Genomic DNA, 22,500 nt, shown 5'->3' with positions numbered 1-22,500 from the left:
AACTAGTTGTATTTTTTTTTTTGCAGGGATGGGGTTTCATCATATTGCCTAGGCTGGTCTCAAACTCCTGGTCTCAAGTGATCCTCCTGCCTCAGCCTCACAAACTGCTGGGATTACAGGTGTGAGCCACCACACCAGCCTTAAATTTGACTTTTTAAAAATTGTTGGTAATTTGCTAACCCTGGCCATTTTCCTAAACTACACTGTAGTCAGCTGTCTTGAATGACAAGCAAGCTGGCAACAGGATCTGTTTGCTCACGCATTTACTCTCTGCTAATTAGGATACAAATTCCTTTAAGGCAGAAACTGTTTTGGTCCCCTGTATCTCCAGTGCCCAGAGAGTACTTGAATCAATTAATATTACCAAGATAAAATAAGAGACCTCACCTGTTAAAGCACTCTTCCACAAACTTTAGTTTGTAGGGATGCTACTGAAGTTACCTGGGAATCACTAAAAACTAAGTTCTTAGGACTACTGAACTTGAGAATAATCACTTTATGGTAAACTTGTTCTCTGAAGTAAAGATACATGAACAGCACATCTGCAATTTGCTTGGAATCTAGAGAAACAAGAGCCAAGAGCACAAATCTGCCAGGATTATACCAAGACAAAGACAGAGAGGGAGAGAGAGAGAGAAACCAAAGGACATAGATGTTCCCACTCAGTAGGACCTTGTATTATTTAGGAAGCCAGAAGAACCTTCATTAAATCTGGCTTATTTTACTCAGAGCATATACACACCAAGCTACTCTCTCATTCAACAGTTATTAAGAGCTTACGATGGGCTAGCAATTATTCAATACTAAATATGCAATGATAAACAAGTTTGTCCTTATCCTTAAGAAACTTAGTCTAGTGAAGGAAACAAATAATCATAATAGAGCTTTATATAATTGTCACATTGTCATAGGTTACCAATTCATTTCCTAGCTATCTTGGCTCCTGGGGGGATTATACACCTATGGTATGTCCACCTACTAAATCTTTTTCTGTTTGTTGTTTGTTTTTGTTTTTGTTTTAAGAATATATAGTGTAAGATCTTGTGAATAATTTGTTTGACTTCAGGCAGTTACCTAGAACTAGATAATGGAAGCATAACTGAGAAATTGGCATTTTCTAGAGATGAAAATTAAAGAACGATCACTGAATTCATCAAGTTACTGCTCTTCCTAGCAGGACTTTCTTAATCAGAAGACAACTTTCTTTTTGATATCTTTTTAAAATTTCAGCACACATATTTTATCCACAAAAAGAACACACACCATTATTGTTAGTAGTAGTAGTTACTAATTGTTATTGAGCGCCTACTATAATCCAAGAACTATTTCATTTATAAAATACAAAAATTAGTACCACAAATTTTTTAAAAATAAAGGTTCCAGCAATGAATAATGTTTAACTATTTAAGTGTTAAATGGCAAATATTAATTGATTTCTGGTGGTTTGTAATTTTATCGAGAGTTTATGTATGCTAAGGCATCCCAATGCTATGTCATGGTATTTTCCATGTCTTTCTGTCATACAAGTTTTTTTTTTTTTTTTTTTGTAACTTAAACACACATGTATTGAGCACCTACCATGTGCCAGGCACCATGCTAGGTAGGTAAGTAAGACATAGTTGTTGCTCATAGAGAGCTTTAGCTAAATGGAAAGACAGAGAAGCCAACTAGCAGTTACAACATAATGTGGAGAGTTCTGTGTTAGGAAAATTCCAGAATGCCCTGGGAGCCACAGCAAGGGTGGTAGGGCCTCAGGTGAGGTTCCCAAAGCAGCGAGATACTGTTTGAGTCCAGAAAGACCAGGAGCTCAGGTGAGAACAGCCTTGTCTTTCTTCTTCAAACTACTATTTCCCCTGTATATTACAGCCAATTGGAAGTCTTCCTAAAGAATTTCATGAGCCAGGCATGGCACAGTGACTCATGCCTATAATCCCAGCACTTTGGGAGGCCAAGGCGGGTGGATTACTTGAGGCCAGGAGTTTGAGATCAGCTTGACCAACATGGCGAATCCCTGTCTCTACTAAAAACGCCAGGAGTTCGAGACCAGCTTGACCAACATGGCAAAACCCTGTCTCTACTAAAAATGCCAGGAGTTCGAGACCAGCTTGACCAACATGGCAAAACCCTGTCTCTACTAAAAATACAAAAAATTAGTTGGGCATGGTGACGTGCGCCTGTAATCCCAGCTACTCAGGAGGCTGAGGTGGAAGAATCACTTGAACCCAGGAGGCAGAGGTTGTAGTGAGCTGAGATTGCACCACTGCACTCTAGCCTGGGTGACAGAGTGAGATCTTGTCTTAAAAAAAAAAAAAAAAAAATTCATGAGCTAGGCATGGTAGTGTGCGACCGAGTGGGGAGAAGCACTTGAGCCCAGCAGTTCCGGGCTTCAATGAGTTATGGCTGGGCAGCTGCATTCCAGCCTGAGAACAAAGAAAGTCAAGAAAAGAAAGAAAGAATGAGAGAGAGAGAGAAGAAGAAGGAGGAGGAAGGAAGGGAAAAATTTCACATCCACCTCCTCCCTTTTGCTCCCTTTTGAAAGGATTTTTGGGTAGTTCTCTAAAGGTTTAACTATGGAGCATGGATGTGTCCAGCCAAACACGCCCTCCAAGGACTATGAGGAAGATTTCATGCCTGTGGTTTATTGACATGCCTGAGGTGGGATTCAGGGTTAATCCTGGTCAAAAATGGCTTCTTTACAAAATGGAAACTGTTTTATTCAAATTAATGTGGTTTGCTACAGAAAGTATCTTTGTGTTTTTTATAGTTTACCAAAAATCAAAACAAAACAAAACAAAACAAAAAAAACAAAACAAAACTTGTTTAACTATGGTGGTTTCTTCTTTTTAATTGATTTAATCTCCCAAATCACCATGAAACAATCTCTTTTGGTTTATCTTGAGAAAAAAAGAATAAGAATCATGACCCATATTTACATAGCTACTGTTTCAGAGGACTACAAAGTACTTTATGGATATTTTCAATTAATCCTGGTAATTTTATTGTGAACTAGATAGGAAAAGGATCTTCATTTAAAAGAAAGAGTACACACTACTGATGACTAAGTGTCAAATCTGGAAACATATATTGATTTCACTGATTAACCCGAAGTAGAAGGAAAATGAAAGGAAGAGAAAAACAGAAGAGACAGAGAGAGAAACCTGGGTTCTCATAGAGCAAATTAGAGTAGAAAATTTTTACATTATGAATGTCTACATTTATAAAAAATATACTTAAAGTTTTAGATGAAGTAAAATATAATCATTTCTCATTCTAAAATAAGGAATGAGTAGCTTTACTTTTTTTTTTTTTTTTTGAGATGGAATCTTGCTCTGTTGCCCAGGCTGGAGTGCAGTGGCATGATCTTGGCTCACTGCAACCTGCGCCTCCTGGGTTCAAGCCTTCTCCTACCTCAGCCTCCTGAGCAGCTGGGATTACAGGTGTGTGTCACCACTCCTGGCTAATTTTTGTATTTTAATAGAGACAGGGTTTCAGCATGTTGGCCAGGCTGGTCTCAAAATCTTGACCTCAGGTGATCTGCCCACCTCGGCCTCCCAAAGTGCTGGGATTACAGATGTGAGCCACCACACCCGGCCTTATTTTTTTATTTATTTATCTTTTTATTTTCTGAGACAGCTTATTTTTTAAATGTTTGACATATTGTAAACAGTAACAAACTACACTTATGTGGTATAAACTTTGTATTTAGAAGACTTGGACACTTTTACAATATATCTATTACATTAACCACAAGAGATGGGGTCTCCCTATGTTGCCCAGCTGCCCTCAAACTCCTGGGCCTAATCATCTTCCTTCCCCAGTAGCGGGGTCTACCAGTGTGTGTCAGCATGCCTGGCTTAACCACTTTTATTAACATAGATTCACAAAACTGAGGGGTTGAAAGAAATATAGTTGAACATGTATATAAAAGGCCAGGTCCCTCCTTACTTGGCATTTCCTCCGAAAAGTTGAAAATACCATGTATTTATTTGTCTTTATGCATTTTTTACAATGCTTTGATGAAAATGTACTACTTAGGCCAGTGTGGTGGCTCCCAGCACTTTGGGAGACCGAGGCGGGTGGATCCCTTGAGCCCAGTAGTTCAAGATCAGCCTGGGCAATATGGCAAAACCTTTTCTCTATGAAAAATACAAAAATTAGCTGGGCATGGGAGCACATGCCTGTGGTCCCAGCTACTCAGGAGGCTGAGGCAGGAGGATTTCTTGAGCCCAGGAGGTCAAGGCTGCAGTGAGCCATGATTGCACCACTGCACTCCAGCCTAGGCAACGGAGAGAGACCTTGTCTCAAAAAAATAAATTAATAAATAAATAAATAAATAAGAAAAAAAGGCTGGGCGCAGTGGCTCACGCCTGTAATCCCAGCACTTTGGGAGGCCGAGGCGGGCGGATCACCTGAGGTCGAGAGTTCGAAACCAGCCTGATTAACATGGAGAAACCCTGTCTCTACTAAAAATACAAAATTAGCCAGGCATGGTGGCACATGCCTGTAATCCCAGCTACTTGGGAGGCGGAGGCAGGAGAATCGCTTGAACCCGGAAGGCAGAGGTTGCGGTGAGCTGAGACTGTGCCATTGCACTCCAGCCTGGGCAACAAGAGTGAAACTCTGTCTCAAAAAAAAACGAAAAAAAGAAAAGAAAAGAAAAAAAAAACTTACTACTTTTATGAATTTGACAAATATGAAGAAATGTGGTTGGGCTTATAATTTTTGCTAACAATAAGGCTTTACATAAATACAAGATATTACTACTAATCTAAATCTGGGCTTAATTAATAAGTAAAAACTTTCTTTCAATTAAGGATTTTTAAAAATTAACTATATTTTTTCATTAATAGAGCAAATACAGCATCATCCTGATCTTAGATTAAAAATAAAAACAATCTGTCAGAGGCCCTAAAAAGTGTCTCCAAATATGATTCTCTCTAATATTTTATCTCATCTTACATTTAAACTTGATACCTTGGGCAGAATCTCTGCTTGGGCAGTAGATAGTCTGAAGAAGGATTAAACATTCATTTCAAGAAAATGTTTTTTCATCACTTATTTAATAAATTAACAAATAATCTATGAGTCCATTATTTATTCATGGTGTGAAAGACACTATCCCAAGAACTAATCATTAAACGAAATGACTACGTGTTCTAGAAAAAAGTACTAATAGGGAATATACAGTAAAAAAGTTTCATATATTTATTTTTTTAAAAAAATTAAACTTCTACTTTCCCTCCCTTCAATGTCCATTGTTAGGAGAATGGGACATAAATTACGATACAAGCATAGCTAATACAATTCAACTTTTAAAATTATTTTACTTTTATTTGTATCTTTTGAGACAGGATCTTGCTCTGTCACCCAGGCTGAGTACAGTGGCACTATCATGGCTCATTGCAGCCTTGACCTCCTGAAGTCAAGCAATCCTCCTGCCTCAGCCTCCAGAGTAGCTGGGACTACAGGCACACCCCACCACGCCTGATTAATTTTTTTTTTTTTGTAGAGATAAGTTCTCACTATGTTGCCCAAGCTGGTCTTGAACTCCTGGACATAAGCAATCCTCCCACCTCAGCCTCCCAAAGTGCTGGGATTATACATGTGAGCCACCACACCCGGCTGCAGTTTAGCTTTTTAAACAAGATATATTTTAATCTGGAAAGATGTCTATAAAATATTTTTAAACAAGAAAAAAATTCAGAGTTATATAGCATTATTCCAAATGTATTTTTAATAAGAAAATGCAAAACAAGGATGATACCCATGTATGTATACATAACTAAGCACCGAAATATTATGGAAGAAATAACATTAGTTACTTTAGGAGAGATTGTGGGAAGAAAGAGACATTAATATTTGTCATATGTTTCCATATTGTTTCATTTACTATGAGTGGATATTACTTTGGCAATTAAAATAAGAGAATAAGTTTTTTTTAAACTAAACTTTTTCTATTAAAGCATGTACTAAATGGCATTATAGGTTTGCAAATAATGCTAAAATAATTACGGCTAAAACTTTGCAGAAACAAATCATGAAATAGCTATAAAAACTATTAAACTTTAATATTTTTATAATGGTAAATGCTAAGTGAAGTTATAATAACAAGCTAAGGTCAATTTTAAATTATCATGCAACATATCCTTTTCCAAATACTCTTTATTATTTTAAGGTAAGATTATCTGAAGGTTCAAATATATAACAAGATATCTTAATTCACACGAAGAAAAAATATGCTTCAATTTGACAAATTCCAGGTCTAGCAAAAACAAAACATGAAAGATTAGAGAGTGTATTCTGGGTGCGGTGGCTCACGCCTGTAATCCCAGCACTTTGGGAGGCCGAGGCAGGCGGATCACGAGGTCAGGAGATCAAGACCATCCTGGCCAACATGGTGAAACCCTGTCTCTACTAAAAATACAAAAAAAGTAGCTGGGTATAGTGGCGTGCGCCTGTAATCCCACTTACTCGGGAGGCTGAGGCAGGAGAATCTCTTGAACTTAGGAGGCGGAGGTTGCAATAAGCCGAGATCGCGCCACTACACTTCAGCCTGGCGACAGAGCGAGACTCTGTCTCAAAAAAAAAAAAAAAAAAGTATAGTCTAATCATTCAAACCCTTCATCCACCACCACACACACAAAAATAGAAAAGCCAACCTGATTTGTTCTCTGTGTCATCAAAGTCAACATTGAAGGAATGGCCACTGTTGCTGATGATTTTAGCTGAGCTTGGGTCATACTTGATACTAAGTGGTCGGAGGGAAGAGTCATATTTCACTTCTTTGGTTTTAATCTCAATCGGAGATTGCTGATCACCATCAGCAATAGGGAAAAATTCCTTCCAGTGAATAGGACCTTAAATATATAGGACCAAAAGAAAAGGATTAAATAAGTTCTTTCTTTCAACAAACATACATTGAGTATAACACACTGTGCTTGAAATTTAAGAAAATGCAAAGATTAATAAAATGAGATTCTCGTCCTCAGGACCTTGGCATCTAATTGTTTTTTTTTTTTTTACAAGATTAGTTGTTTTTATTATAGATGTGGGAAACTCTTGGTGTGCCTTAAGTCATGTTCAGAATTAAAGTAACCCTTGTAGACAAAAGAGTCTGTAAATTTTATAAAATACTCTCCAAAGGTAACCTTCTACCAAACTAAAAACAATAATACAATTCATCATTGAAAACAATGACATTCAGTCTCAGCTCCAAAAATGAGCTGTTGCTCCAGAGTTCAAGTTTGCAGATTGGAAGAGTAAAAAAGCTGAGAAAGCCATGAAGCAAAGAAAGGGTGTCATTCTTAAAGATGCTGTGCTTACTTCTTTATTCTTCCTTCTATCACTCAGTGCTATCGTCTAGTGTCACTCAGGCCTCCACTCAATTACCTGTGATGTGCAACAGGCATACCAAGGAAACACACAAATTTTTCACCTATGATAATCCAAATAAAATGGCTGCACCATGTCAGGAAACGTAATATTGTTGATTATCTGCAGTAGAGTCAGATTGTAATTTATTTCTCTCTTTCTTCATTTCAGAAGGTTCTTCTATGGTTATTTTGCCAATGTTACATTTGAATTTCAACACAAGAGAGGTGTCATCCTGGTCCTCTACTCAAAACGTCAAAATCGTATCAAGTTCACAAATCAGACATGTTAGGGAAATTGAAACGAGCCAATCAGCTAACAGTTCCCTTTTCAATCCTCTTCACTTCTTTGGAAGACTCTATAAAGTCTTGCCTCTCAAAATCAGCAGCAAAGCTGTAGTTTCACGTTAAGTTCCAAGTCACTCTACAGATGTGAGTCACTTTATAGGTTATAGGTTCTTATTCTCTCTACTATTCCTGAAATTTATACAGCTATCACCACCTACACTGGGCTACTGACTAAGGTTTACCCACCTACTTTGCTAACCAATCTTTCACTAAAAATCAAGTACTAATTAAAACACCATAGCATGACAATTAATTAAACCTGTTACTAACGACAACCAAAAACATTTTAAAATGATAAAATTTAGAGTAATATTTAAAGAAACGCAATATATCACAATCATCAACAAACTTTAAAGCATAAAATTCTAAATCTTTTTTTTTTTTTTTTGAGACAGGGTCTTGCTCTGTTACCCAGGCTGGAATGCAGAGGTGTAATCTCAGCTCACTGCAGCCTCAACTTCCCAAACTCAAACAATCCTTCCACCTCAGCCTCCCAAGTAGCTAAGAGTACAGGTGTGCACCACCACACCCAGCTACTTTTATAAAAAACTTTTTTTTGTTGAAAGTCTCACTATAGGCTGGTCTCAAACTCATGGGCTCAAGTGATCCACATGTCTCAGCTTCCTGAAGTGTTGGGATTACAGGCATGAGCCACCATGCCTGGCCCAAACTCTAAATCTGATACTGCTTACTATGCCTCATTTTTGCAAAAGAGAACTCACACATACATACATTCTTTCATATATGCTTCAGGCACAAAATGTCATAGCATAAATATATAACTATACACTCAGCTTAAAAGATGTCATCTGACAAACTGGACTTCAAAGCCACTTGAGCATCAGAAGTCCTTGCTTAGAATGTATTACAGAAAAAGCCTTTTTTATTCAATACTTTTACCATCTTTCTGAGTACTTTTTCTATATATAACCTAGACTTTTTCCCCCTTAATTCAGAAAAAGCCTTCTATTTCACTGCCACCAAGTAAGAGTTAACCTAACGAAAATTCAATTTCAAATGCGCAATGCATGTGTTACAATATGCAGGTGACATTCTTCCAATCAATAAAGAGTTGCTTTCTTCTCCTAATTGCTTTGCTCTCCTATTTCCAGTCATTTATAAACAGAACTATTTTAAAAAGAAGTCAAACCAAAATAAAATAAAAGTAATAATACTTTGTATCACATTCCCAATATTATCTACTAACTACCATAGTCAGTTCAGTACCCTGCCTCTTAAAGAGGTCCCCTTTTTCAATTTTTCCAAAAAAAATTTCCTCCTCCTCCTCCTTCTCCTTGTCCCCCCCATGACCCTGCAAGCTAGTCTGGAACTCCTGGCCTCAGGCAATCCTCCCATCTCAGTCTTTTGAGTAGCTAGGATTACAGGTGCAAGCCACCATAATTCTTTTTCTTTCTTTTTTTTTTTTTTTTTTGAGACAGAGTTTCACTCTTGTTGCCCAGGCCGGAGTGCAATGGCGTGATCTCCACTCACTGCAACCTCTGCCTCCCAGGTTCAAGCAATTCTCCTGCCTCAGCCTCCCAAGTAGCTGGGATTACAGGCATGCACCACCACGCCCAGCTAATTTTGTATTTTTAGTAGAAACGAGATTTCTCCATGTTGGTCAGTCTGGTCTTGAACTCCCGATCTCAGGTGATCCACCCACCTTGGCCTCCCAAAGTGCTGGGATTACAGGCATGAGCCACCGCGCCCAGCCAGCATAATTCTTAATTAGAGATATGTGGTGGTTGCTCAACTGATTTAGGAACTTTTAAATACCTACAGTGATATACACTTTTCAGTGATGTCACATTCCCTAAACTAAACTAATAAAGTAGTCAAAGGTTAGGGGAAGAATCCTAAGTTATTTGTGAAGGCAGTAGCCTTTCAGGGCTTCAAGTCTTGATGTTTTATTTTATCAGTGTTGCTATTCCCAGCTTAAGTTTCCTTTTATCTGCTCAGTCACTGGTTTTACCAATGTTTAAACAGAAAAAAAAAAAAAACAAAAAAACAAAAAAACTTGCCTAGTTAGGCCCAGAGCTGTGGCTCATGCCTGTAATTCCAGTACTTTGGGAGGCCAAGGCAGGCAGATCACTTGAGGTCTGGAGTTCTAGACCAGCCTGGCCAACATGACAAAACCTTGTCTCTACTAAAAATACAAAAATTAGCCGGGCATGGTGCTCGTGCCTATAATCCCAGCTACTCGGTGGGGCTGAGGCTGGAGAATCGCTTGAACCCAGGAGATGGAGATGGCAGTGAGCCAAGATAGTGCCACTGCACTCCAGCCTGGGCAACAGAGCAAAACTCATCTCAAAAACAACAAACAAACAAACAAAAAACTTGCCTAGTTAGTATATAATACATTTCCAATAGGATTTTCCCAATCTTTCTCTGAAGACCACACCTTTAAGTAAGGATGTGGTCTTCAGAGAGAGATCGCATCTAAAAGAAAGGAATGGCTAATTCCTAACAGAACAATTCCTAACAGAAATACAAAATCACTCCTTATTAATGGCTTTGCTAAGATGAATTTTTAAAATTGCTGAAATAAGCTTCATTCAGGTGAATAATTTCTAACCTACTAAAGAGTAATCAATATCCATTGATTGAAATACCCTTCTTCTTCCTAACTACCATAAAGGCGCAGTTGGGATTCAATGACTATTAAATAACTCCAATAAAAACGACTTCAGCAGAGAGGGAAATGAAAAAAGATTTGTCATATTTTCCCCCTAAACATTCACTGGAAATTAGCAAAATGTAAGATTATAATTATGGCCTTAATCAAGAAGAAATCTGACTATACACCTTTTATTATTAAAGTTATAAATTTCACCTGCTGCCATTTTTAAACTAGCATGTTTAAAAACAGGCTACAATTAGAAATTAAACAGGCTACAATTAGAAATAGAATTTTTCTGTTAGTTTGTGAAATTAAACTTTCTATAAAATTTGACCATTCTATACTGTTTAATCATGTACATGCTAATAGAAGGAAAGTATTATTATTCACAGCCTTAATTTTTTTCTTTATTATGTATTTACTTCTTAAATTGACAAAAATTGTATATATTTATGTGTACAACATGATGTTTTGAAATATATGCACATTGAGGAATGGCTAAACTAAGCCTTAATTTTGACAGTTATTCACTATAAGGCTTTTTGGTGTCACTGCGATTATTTCAAATAATTATTATTTAAACAGTTCAGTTTAACGTAGGAACAAGAAAAAATGTTTTACTTTTGATAATGTGTGATATACAAGAAGAAAAGTGTATGTCATTATTTATCCTATTCATACATTTCTATCAATGAATTATAATTTCAGTAATCCTTTGCTCACCCTGCAAGGATGAGCGTGGAGAGGAAGAGTGGAGAAGTAACCCACAATGTAACTTAATTTCCCAGCGAGAACCTGAACCCTTACTAAAGTCCCCAGTAGTAGTCAGCCAACTGCAAATTGCTGTGGGAATATTTACAGTAACAACTATTAGGAAACATGCAGTATTTTCTTTGCCACGAAGCCAACTTAATCTTCAGTGTCACAATGCAAGTTAAGATTTCCTAAATATATTTTTAAAGATTTTCTATGATTTGTTTCTCCTAAGTGAATAGTGAGCTTAAAAGACTGAAAGCGAACTTGTCCTTATTTCATTAAAGTGTGTCATCAGACTTCTAATCTCCAAGCCTGTAATTGATAAGTGGCTGTTACTAGGCAAAGTCCTTGGCTTTTCAGATGAAGGTGAACTCACACGTATGAACACTTGGGAGTTTGGGGAATCCTGACAGAGATAACACACACCAACGCTCATATCCACCACCAACAACCCGTCTACCCTGACAAGACTGCTCTCCGCTTCTCGCACTGGGCTCCCAGGAGTGCTGCTTAGTTTAAAGAGGAACCGAAAAAGTTGCTCAATGTGCGAGCCCAGTGTGTGGTCAGCGAGCGCCGGGGCGTCGCGCTAGTCCTCTCGTCCCCCGCACAAACCCCCCCTTGGATCAGGAAAAGGCGCTCACCGTTGTGCTCGCGGTATCCCCAGCTGAGCCTCGACATGGTCCCTCGGGGTGGAAGGCAGAGAAAGATGTGACTGAGCAGCGAGAGAGCGGAGGGAGCGGGGAGGGGCCCGGGAAGGAGCCTGCTAGGGCGGGACCGCGGGGCGCCGGCGGCCGGAGTGCGAGACCGTGAACCCGGTCCGGGGCGCTCCCGCCTGGGTCCTCCAGGCGGCAGAGGCGTGCGGAGAAGGCGCCCGCGCCTTTGGCTGAGTCCTGGGGCGCGAGTCTCTCTTAGTTTGGACTCGGGAATGAGAGATTTGAGTTAGAGGGAGAGACGGAGAGAGAAAGGTTTCCGGGGGGGGATCTCCTGCCTTCTGAGGAGTCGTCACTCGGGAGAGGAAAGTGTTGCCTAGAGGGCTTCCAGGAAGTGAATGAGTCACCAGAGCCTGGAACTGCCAGGCTGGGAGGTGGGGATCCCGGTGGAGGCGTAAAAGAGGTCGGTGATGGTCGTGGCAGTGATGATTACAAATACAAAACAATAATGACGATGGTAATCACCACCACTGAAAAATAACTACTTATTAAGGGCTTATCGTGGGCGAGGGTCTTAGCTAAGACGTTTACCCACGTTTTCCCATTAGATCCTCTCAGCATTTCCTCGAGAAACACGTGGCTTAAGTTAGAGACACTATGTAACCTGCCCCGGGTCGCTCAGCTAAAGTGGGCGGGGTCGCTGTTAGAGAGGACCAGCTCCCGGTCCTGGGCTGGCTCCATTGCCCATTCAGCCTTTCCTTACCTCTTCTTCTCACTCTGCAGGCTTGTGGCTTGGTGAGTGAGGAAACCAAAACCAGTTGTTGAGATTTGGTCCCAAAATTCTGCTGCCCTCCTGACCCCGCAAGAAGGGTTTTCAGGACATCTGCCCTGGATTCTTGGTGGGCTTGTTACCCTAGGACTGGAGTCAGAACTAGCTGCAGAGTCTTGAATTTCTGGCCTGGAGTCGTGAGTGTTCTGGGTTCAAAGTGAAAAATAAAAATTGGGTACATGAACCACTTTCTACGTCCTTGTCTCGGGTCTACTGCCTCATATTTTATAAATCCAAGCAACCTCTTTGTAAGGCACCTAGTAAACCCATTTTCAGTAACTCGGATGATTTGGTATGTCAAGATGAATAATGCTCTTAACATTCTAAGTAAGTATCAGTTCTTGACACCCAATAATAGTGGTTACATGAATGGATGAATGACTGAATAGACCAAAATTGTTAAAGAAATTTTGGTTGGTGGGTCTCAAATATTTCCCAAATTGTTACTTTTATTGCTTGGGTACACAGTTTGTAACCACCCAATGGGTTTACCTTGCCCACTGTCAAGACACAGCTGATTTATCAAGACAGGGGAATTGCAATTCATAAAGGGTAATTCACGTACAGCCGGCTGTGCAGAAGACTGGAGTTTTATTATTACACAAATCAGTCTCCGCAAGCATTGGGGATCAAAGTTTTTAAGGACAATTTGGTGGGTGGGGGAGAGCCAGCAAGTCGGGAGACCTGGTTGTTTGGGTCAGAGGTGAAATCATAGGGAGTCAAAGCTGTCTTGCATTAAGTCAGTTCCTGGGTGGGGGCCTGGGGGCCATGGGATCAGATGAGCCAGTTTATCGAGCTGAGTGGTGCCTGCTGATCCATCTAGTGCAGGGTCTGCAACATATCTGAAGCACTGGTCTTAGGCTTTACAATAGTGATGTTATTCCCAGGAGCAATTTGGGGAGGGTCAGAATCATACAGCCTCCAGCTGTATGACTCCTAAACCATAATTTCTAATCTTTTGGCTAATTTGTTAGTCCTGCAAAGGCGGTCCAGTCCCCAGGCAAGAAGGTTTGTTTTGGGAAAGGGCTGTTATTGTCTTTGTTCTAAACTATAAACTATGTTCCTCCTCAAAGTTAGTTCAGCCTATGCCTAAGAATGAGTAAGGACAGCTTAGAAGTTAGAAATAAGATAGAGTTGGTTAGGTCCGATCTCTTTCACTGTCTCAATTATAATTTTGCAGTAGTGGTTTCAAGTTCCTTCTTGTTTAAATTCATAGCGCAGTCTATATAATTTTCTAAAACAGCAACCTAAGTATTGGCAACAATCAAATTACCTTTCATAGGAAACTAGTTAGATCATCTGTAGAGCATCCATCATTCAATGGACTTATATATATATATTTTTTTTCAGATGGAATTTCGCTCTTGTTGCCCACGCTGGAGTGCAATGGTGCGATCTCGGCTCACTGCAACCTCCACCTCCCAGGTTCAAGCAATTCTCCTGCCTCAGCCTCCAGAGTAGCTGGGATTACAAGCATGCATTACTACTGGCTAATTTTTGTATTTTTAGTAGAGATGGGGTTTCACCATGTTGGCCAGGCTGGTCTCCAACTTCTGACTTCAGGTGATCCACCCGCCTCGGCCTCCCAAAGTGCTGGGATTACAGATGTGAGCCACTGCGCCCAGCTGCCATTCAATGGACTACTGTCCATTTATAAAAAGAATGAAGATCTCCATGAGCAGAGCAGATATAAAGTGAGTCCTGGGATGTATTGAGGTTGCGGGAGCGGGGGAAGCAAAGGAGCAAAAGAGTGTATATAATAGACTGCATGTTTAAGAAAAAAATAGAAATAAGAAACTGCACACATATTTTCAGATTTTTACCAAAAGAGTAGAGAAAAAGCCATAAATTAATAAAAATAGTTCCTTATAGAGGATGAGTGTGAATGGGGTGGAAGTGTCAGAGGCAATGGAACCACAGCAACTCCATTCAAATCTTATTATATGCTAATTATAATGCATTCACATGCTAAAAGACACTCCCACCAGCCCCAGGACAGTTTACAAATACCATGACAACATTTGGAAATTACCCTATATGATCTAAAAGTGGGAGGAGACCTCAGTTCTAGGAAATTCCCACCCTTTTCCCAGAAAACTCATGAATAATCCACCCCTTGTTTAGCATGTAATCAAGAAATAACCATAAAAAGTAGACAACCAGTTGCCCTTAGGGCAACTCTGTCTATGGAGTAGCCATTCTTTTGTTTCTTTTTTTTTGAGATGGAGTCTCTCTCTGTCGCCCAGGCTGGAGAGCAGTGGCACGATCTCAGCTCACTGCAACCTCCGCCTCCTAGGTTCAAGTGATTTTTCTGCCTCAGCTTCCTGAGTAGCTGGGACTATAGGCGCCCACCACCACGCCCGGCTAATTTTTGTATTTTTAGAAGAGACGGGATTTCACCATGTTGGTCAGGCTGGTCTCGAACTCCTGACCTCGTGATCTGCCCACCTCGGCCTCCCAAAATGCTGGGATTACAGGCGTGAGCCACCGCACCGGCCCCTTTTTTTCTTTACTTCTCTAATAAACCTGCCTTTACTTTACTCTGTGGACTCAACCCAAATTCTTTCTTGCATGAGATTCAAGAACCCTCTCTTGGGGTCTGGATTGGGACCTCTTTCCAATAACAGAGGGAGAGGGATAAGTGAAACTTCTCAGTGTATCTTTTTGACTTTTAATCATAAATGTCGTAAATTAACTTTAGCCTAAAGCTGCCTCCTTACATATTTTAGTCCAGCTTAAAGTTTTCTGTGTATATAGTGAACTCTAACCTAACTAGATGTGTAAATAGACTGTAGCCCACTCTTGTGCCAATCACTGAATGTTGGCCAATCAAAGGCAGCCAAGTGTTCAAACCCTGTTCAACTGAGGTAAACTTTGAGCTGTAACCAAACCAGCTGTTTCTGTACCTGACTTCCATTTTCTGTCCATCACTTTCCTTTCTCTGTCCATCAATCTAACCACACAGAAGGGCCAGAGTCTCTCTGAACCTATTCTGATTGGAGACATTGCCCAATTTGCAAATTGTTCTTTGCACAATTAAACTCTGTTCAATTTAATTTGTCTAAGATTTTTCTTTTAACATTGTTCTGCATTTTTTAAAAATAAATTTAAATCAAAGAGAATAAAAAAGCAAACCCTGAAATTGAATTCAAACAGAAACAATTAAAATTAATTGTATATTGAATTGATAATGTAACCATAAAGAAAAAGTTAAATAGCGTTCGACTATAGTACTTTGGCTATATATCCTTAGTAGGACATATAACATATTAAGAAGAAATGCAAGAAAATCTTGAACATTACTAGTAGGTTTGTTTTTGGTAGGATATTGGTGTTATGCTTCTGAAACCATTTTTTATTGGTTTGTTTGTTTGTTCTGAGATGTTGTTTTGCTCTGCCACCCAGGCTGGAGTGCAGTGGTGCAATCTCGGCTCACTGCAACCTCCACCTCCCGGATTCAAGCGATTCTCCTGCCTCAGCCTCCCAAGTAGCTGGGATTACAGGTGCCCACCCCCATGCCCTGGCAATTTTGTGCTTTTAGTGGAGACGGGGTTTAACCATGTTGGCCAGGCTGGTCTGGAACTCCTGACAAGTGATCCACCAACTTCGGTCTCCCAAAGTGCTGGGATTTACAGGCATGAGCCATTGTGCCTGGCTGGAAACCACTTGTGTGAAAATAGTAAGATAGAGCAAATGAACAAATATATTGATAATCTCTGGAAGCATGATTTTCATTCTGGTTTATACAAAATAGGAAATGACAGAAGCTAAGAAATAAACCCGTGGTGTTGCATTTGAACATTCTCTTCACTGAAAGATCCCAAAAACAATAATATCCCAATAATAATGAAGCTAATAAACCTTAAAATATATAGCCCTTCACTGAGGGACCACTTCTAAAGCCATATACTAATTTTATATTTGTAACTTTACATTCCTTTTCTTTAAAAAAAAAAAAAAGTCCCAAAATTGTAGTAGCTTCAGGCTCTACAAATCTGAATCTACCCCTTGCTATGAGACACTGAAACTGCCCAATGGGTTCATCTTGCCCATTTCCTAGGCAGAACTAATTATTGATGAAGACAGGGGAATTGAAATAGAGCCAGCTAAATGAGTGACTGGAGCTTTTTTGTTTGGTTGGTTTTTTGAGACAAGGTCTCATTCTGTCACCTGGGCTGGAGTGGAGTGGTGCAATCACGGCTCACTGCAGCCTCCACCTCTCAGGCTCAAGCATCCTCCTGCCGCAGCCTCCCACGTAGCTGGGATTGCAGGCATGTGCCACCATGCCTGGCTAACTTTTTTTTTGTAGTGGGGAGAGACAGGGTCTCACTGTGTTGCCCAGGCAAACTATGAGCCCAGTCAAACTCCTGGGCTCAAACAATCCTCTTGCCTTAGCCTCCTCCCAAAGTGCTGAAATTACAGGTGTCAGCCACCATGCCCTACTCAAAGTTTTATTATTACACAAATCAGCCTCCCACCAAATTACAAGGTTAGGGTTTTTCAAGAATAGTTTGGCAGGCAGGGGGCTAGGGAATGGGTGATGATTGGTTGGAAATGCAATTACAGTGGTGTAGAAAATGGTCCTCACGAGCTGAGTCCACTTTTGGGTGGGGGCCACAGAGGAGTTGCTGGTCTGGGTGGGGCCATCTGGTCATCATACATGCAAAAGCCTGAAAAAACATCTCAAAAGGTCAATCTCAGGTTCTACAATAGTGATGTTATTTATGAGAGTAATTGGGGAAGTTGAAAATGTCGTGAGCTACAGAACAAATAAATGGCTTTGGGAAGGGTTATTACCATTGAAATTATAAACTAAATTTCTCCCAAAGTTAGCTTGGTTCACAGCCAGAAATGATCAAGGGCAGTTTGGAGGTGAAAGGCAAAATGAAGTTGGTTAGGTCAGACCTCTTTCACTGTTATAATTTTCTCACTATTATGATTTTTGCAAAGGTGATTTAAACACTAGCACCCAGATCTTGTTTCCTAAACACCATTCCCCATTCGAAGGAACCAGAGCTATTTGGAGAAGTGACTAGTTTTGTTAGCAGCTGCGAACCTGTACAGGTCTACAACAACCTCAATTCTTGCCTCCTCAGAAGAAAGAATTTGACCAAGGGGCATAGGGCAGAGTGAAAGACCTAGGCAAGTTTTAGAGCAGGAATGAAAGTTCACTAACAAGTTTAGAGGGAACAAAAGGAAGTAAAGTACACCTGGAAGAGGGCCAAGCCAGCAACTTGAGAGATTGAAGTGCACTGTTTGACCTTTGACTTGGGGTCTTATACATTGGCATGCTTCTGGGGTCTTGCAATCCTTCTTCCCTGATTCTTCTTTGGGGTGGGCTGTCCGCAGGCATAGTGGACTGCCAACACTTGAAAGGGGCTGTATGCACAGTGTGTTTACCAAAATTGTGCACATGCTCACTTGAGGGGTTTTTTCCTTATCAGTTGAGTGTTCCTAAAGGAAGGTCATATACCAGTTAAACTCTGCCATTTGCCTCTTAGTGTGCATGCTTGAGACCACTCAACCAACTCCTGAGATCCTATTGGGAAGCTGCTGATCACCAACTTTAAGTGTTTCTATCTATTGGGAGACTGCCTTTTCCTGATGCCAGCTGCAACCAATTATTATTTTAGAGAAGCAGTTTGATAACCGCCTGACCATCACCTGATGGTTGTCTGACATTCTTGGTTGGGGGGCAGTAGGGGCTCTCCTGCCCTGCTTAGGTCTGCTTGACTACCTACATAACAGTTTCAGGTCTAGGGCAGAGAAAGACTAAGATGAGCCTAGAACATATTTCTTATGCCAGAAAGCTAGAAAGCATTCAAACACACACACACACACACACACACAGACACATTCACACACACACACATACACAGATACGCACAAATAAGGTAGCTTGAAGGAGGAACTGCTGACAAATTTGGGATAATTTGACCATCAAAAGAAATAATGATAGTAATAGATTATAACTCCCCACCCACCAAATATCCATCAGTGCATAGTGATGCTGAGAGAGAATGAGAGATCTTCTTTATGTCCACTAGTAAATACAGATGAAATGATAAAATTTTAAAACCACCATTTTTGCAAGGCCTATATAATCTCTGTATAATCTCTGATTCAGGCAAGGATCAGTAATGGGTACTAAAACTTCTGGATGAAAGGATATTGGGGAATAGGATATTCACACAGTCTAGGATTAAAAGAGACAAAAGATATGTAACCGCTAAATGCAATGTATGACACTTAATTAGATTCTACGTTACATAAAAGCTGTAATAAATATTTGGGAGACATTTGGAGAAATTTAAATATGGACAGCATCTATGTGATATTATTAATTGATACTAATTCTCTCAGGAGTGATAATGGTACTGAGAATGATTTAAGAGTTCAACACTAAAGCTACAGGGCTGAAGTACTTTTTTTTTTTTTTTTTTTTTTGAGACTGAGTCTTGCTCTGTTGCCCAGGCTGGAATGCAGTGGCGCAATCTCGGCTCACTGCAACCTCCTCCTCCCTGGTTCAAGCAATTCTCCTGTCTCAGCCTCCTGAGTAGCTGGGACTACAGGCACACACCACCACACCCCGCTAATTTTTCTATTTTTAGTAGAGACAGGTTTCACCATATTGGTCAGGATGGTCTTGAACACCTGACCTTAGGTGATCCACCTGCTTTGGCCTCCTAAAGTGCTAGGGCTGAATATCTTGATGTCTGAAACTGACTTCCAAATGTCTCAGTAAATAATTGATTAATCTAGCTGAAGGATATTTGGGAGCTCATGATAATATTCTTACTTTTTTTCCGTAGGTTTGAAATTTTTTCAAAAAAAAAAACAACTGAGGAAACAAACATCTTTTTACTTCTTCAAATCAATGAATCCATTAACTTACTAAATAACCTTTCATAACTATTTGTGTGGTTTCTCTTTAACAAGGAGCCTCTGTCTCCAGGCTCACAACCATTAAGTGTAATCAAGTAAAAGAAGACTAACACTGGTTGGGCACAACCTGTAATCCCAGCACTTTGAGAGGCTAAGGCAGGAGGATTGCTTGAACCCAAGAGTCCAAGACCAGCCTGGGCAACCCAGTGAGACCCTGTCTCTGCCAAAAATATATATATATATATTAGCCAAGTATGGTGGCACCCACCTGTGGTCCCAGCTACTTGGGAGGCTGAGGTAGAAGAATCACTTGAGTCTGGGAGGTGGAGGTTGCAGTGAATTGCTTGAGCCCAGGAGACGGAGGTTGCAGTGAGCTGTGATCATGCCACTGCACTTCAGCCTGGGTGACAGAGTGAGACCCTGTCTCAAACAAAAAACAAAAACAAAAAGACTAACACTAACCAAATAACCCAGAAATGCTGACCCACGATATGGTCATCATCTCCACCTCACTCTTTTTTTGGTCAGTGGAGATGTGTGTTTTTTTTTCACTTCACTTTTGAACTGGTTAGATCCAATTTAAGCTCCCTTAAGGAACAAAATGTGCTGAAGTCCGCTCTCCTCTTCAATGACACTGTGTGTCATAATAAAGCAGCACTCGTAAATTACAAATCTAGCCATAAAAATATTTAATTAACACAGTAACATATTAAGGAAATATCAGAGTATAAGTTCATATTGTTTTATTAGGGCATGTACACAGACTCTCCCTGAGATGCACATTTTTCCAGGTATTCTTTTTATTTATTTATTTATTTATTTATTTATTTATTTATTTATTTATTGAGACAGAGTCTTGCTCTGTTGGCCAGGCTGGAGTGCTGGAGTGTACCCTCTTGGCTCACTGCAACCTCCGTCTCCTGGGCTTAAGCAATTCTCCTGCCTCAGCCTCCCGAATAGCTGGAATTACAGGCATGTGCCACCATGCCCGGCTAATTTTTGTATTTTTAGCAGAGATGGGGTTTCACCATGTTGGCCAGGCTGGTCTCAAACTCCTGACCTCAGGCAATCTGCCTGCGTCTGCCTCCCAAAGTGCTGGGATTACAGGCATGAGCCACCGCACCCAGCCCCCAGGTATTATTTTTAAAAACTCTAAATGTGAACCAAAGTAGCTATTATCATCTGATTTTTACCAAGCACGAAACTTAGATGAGCAAGGTTCCCCAGTCCTCTAGAGAGGCAAGCCACACAGTCAGGGACATAGCACCAGTCTGCAGAGTCCCAAGTCCAAGATGCTCTCCAATTTGTGCCCAGCTTCCTTTATTCATTGAGTCCTGTGATTTGTACAACCAGGACGTACTACCCACAAGAATGTCTTATCACTTGATAGCTTGTGGAGATTGTTGACTTTATGGAGCTGATACTATATGGGGTTTCGATTTCTTTATTTTCTTATTCCTAAGGTTATCCTAAGGTTAGTCTTACATAATGCAATCTCCCAAAGAGGAATTTGAGACTCAAAAGGGTTAAAGGACTTTCTCAGGTGACCAAGGTTTCACACCAAGATGAGGACTCTCAGACCAAAATTGAAAGGATAACTTCAATAAATCTCTTCCCCAGTCACCTCTCCAATGATAGCTTTCGGAAACTAGAGCCAAACATTTCTTTGTCCTATATTGTCAGATAAGAACACATTGCTAAAACCCAATTTCTACATTTTTGTTCTTTTGTTTAATTTTATACAGTTTTCTAATCGAAATTTATCTACACCCTATTTTGTAGTGTTTCATATCTTATTTGTGCATATTACAAAAGTAGGTAAAGTGTGAAAGAGAAAAAGGAAGCATCAAGACTATTTGAAAGGAAATACACTTGTATAAACATCAGATCAGTGTTGAAAAGTCCAGATAATTCATGCCAAAGTAATTCAGCTGTTAAAGAATTTAGTAGTTCCTTGGCCTAGAATGAATAAGTCAATGTCATTCTATTGCTGTCAACTCTTTGAAATATAACCACAGAGCGATATTAGGGGCGTGACGGCTTTCTGTCATCAGCTCTTGTAAGGTTTATCTATTCCTTTCTGTCCTCTAGAAAAGGAAGATTTGTTCCTTTTTTTTTTTTTTTTTTTTTTTTGAGACAGAGTCTCACTCTGTTGCCCAATCTGGAGTATAGTGGCACAATCTCAGCTCACCACAACCCCCGCCTCCCGGGTTCAAGCGATTCTCCTGCTTCAGCCTCCTGAGTAGCTGGGACTACAGGCATGGACCACCACACCTGGCTAATTTTTGTATTTTTAGTAGAGACGGAGTTTCACCACGTTGGCTTTGAACTCCTGACCTCAGGTGATCCACCTGCCTTGGCCTCTAAACGTGCTGTGGTTACAGGTGTGAGCCACCATCCCCCTGGCCGGACAGTTTGTTCTATGAAAAGCAGTACCCATATCCCCGTCTCACCACCGAGGAAGGTGTGATTTACCCTCATTCCAAGAAGTTCTGACCTGGTTGCCACCATTTCACTACTGAAAGCTTGCTGCACTAGCCCTATGTGCCTAGCAAAACCCTGCACTCTTGCCAAACATATACTATTTTATCCCTTACAGCCTCCATTGCCAACTCCATTCACTCTTCTTTATTATTGCCATCAGCATACTAACATGTTCTGGAATTTCTTCTCATTAGCAGGAAACTTTCTTCCTGAATTTACATTTTCCATTTGCTACCCACCCATGCTCTCTGGAATTCCTTGGGTTCTTCTTTCTATACTCAACTGTATTATGTATTAGTTAGGGTTCTCCAAAACCATGTATATGTATTGAGGGAGAAAATGAGATTTATTATTAAAAATGGCTCACTTCATTATGAAGCCTGACAAGTCCCAAGATATTCAGAGTGAGTAGGCAAGCTGGAGGCTGGAGACCCAGGAGAGCTGATGGTGTAGTTTCAGTCCAGAGCCCAGAAGGCTCAAGACCCCAGGTAAAGCCATTGTTTCAGTTTGAATCCTAGAGTAGGAAAAAGCCGATGCCCTATCCCAAAGACAATCAGG

The 22,500-nt window shown here is 40.3% G+C and overlaps 1 protein-coding gene across 3 annotated transcripts in view; it reads right to left on the bottom strand.

Moving 5' to 3' along the window:
* Positions 1 to 12,027, bottom strand: part of CA13 (carbonic anhydrase 13) — a 36,229-nt gene extending 24,202 nt beyond the window's left edge. Inside the window, exons 1-2 of one of the 3 annotated variants that reach the window (XM_016959624.4) lie at positions 11,736 to 12,027; positions 6,660 to 6,857 (exon numbers count right to left, since the gene is read on the bottom strand). In XM_016959624.4, coding sequence (XP_016815113.1) covers positions 6,660 to 6,857; positions 11,736 to 11,772 — 235 coding nt within the window. In that variant the 5' untranslated portion in view covers positions 11,773 to 12,027. The remainder of the gene's footprint in view (positions 1 to 6,659; positions 6,858 to 11,735) is intronic. The other 2 variants (XM_001169377.6, XM_063817237.1) reach the window with 2 other exon arrangements.
* Between the last annotated feature and the right edge of the window lie 10,473 nt (positions 12,028 to 22,500).

The sequence above is a fragment of the Pan troglodytes genome, chromosome 7, assembly GCF_028858775.2.
Source record: "Pan troglodytes isolate AG18354 chromosome 7, NHGRI_mPanTro3-v2.0_pri, whole genome shotgun sequence".
NCBI classification, from domain to species: domain Eukaryota; kingdom Metazoa; phylum Chordata; class Mammalia; order Primates; family Hominidae; genus Pan; species Pan troglodytes.
This window is presented reverse-complemented; position numbering and strand designations above follow the sequence as displayed.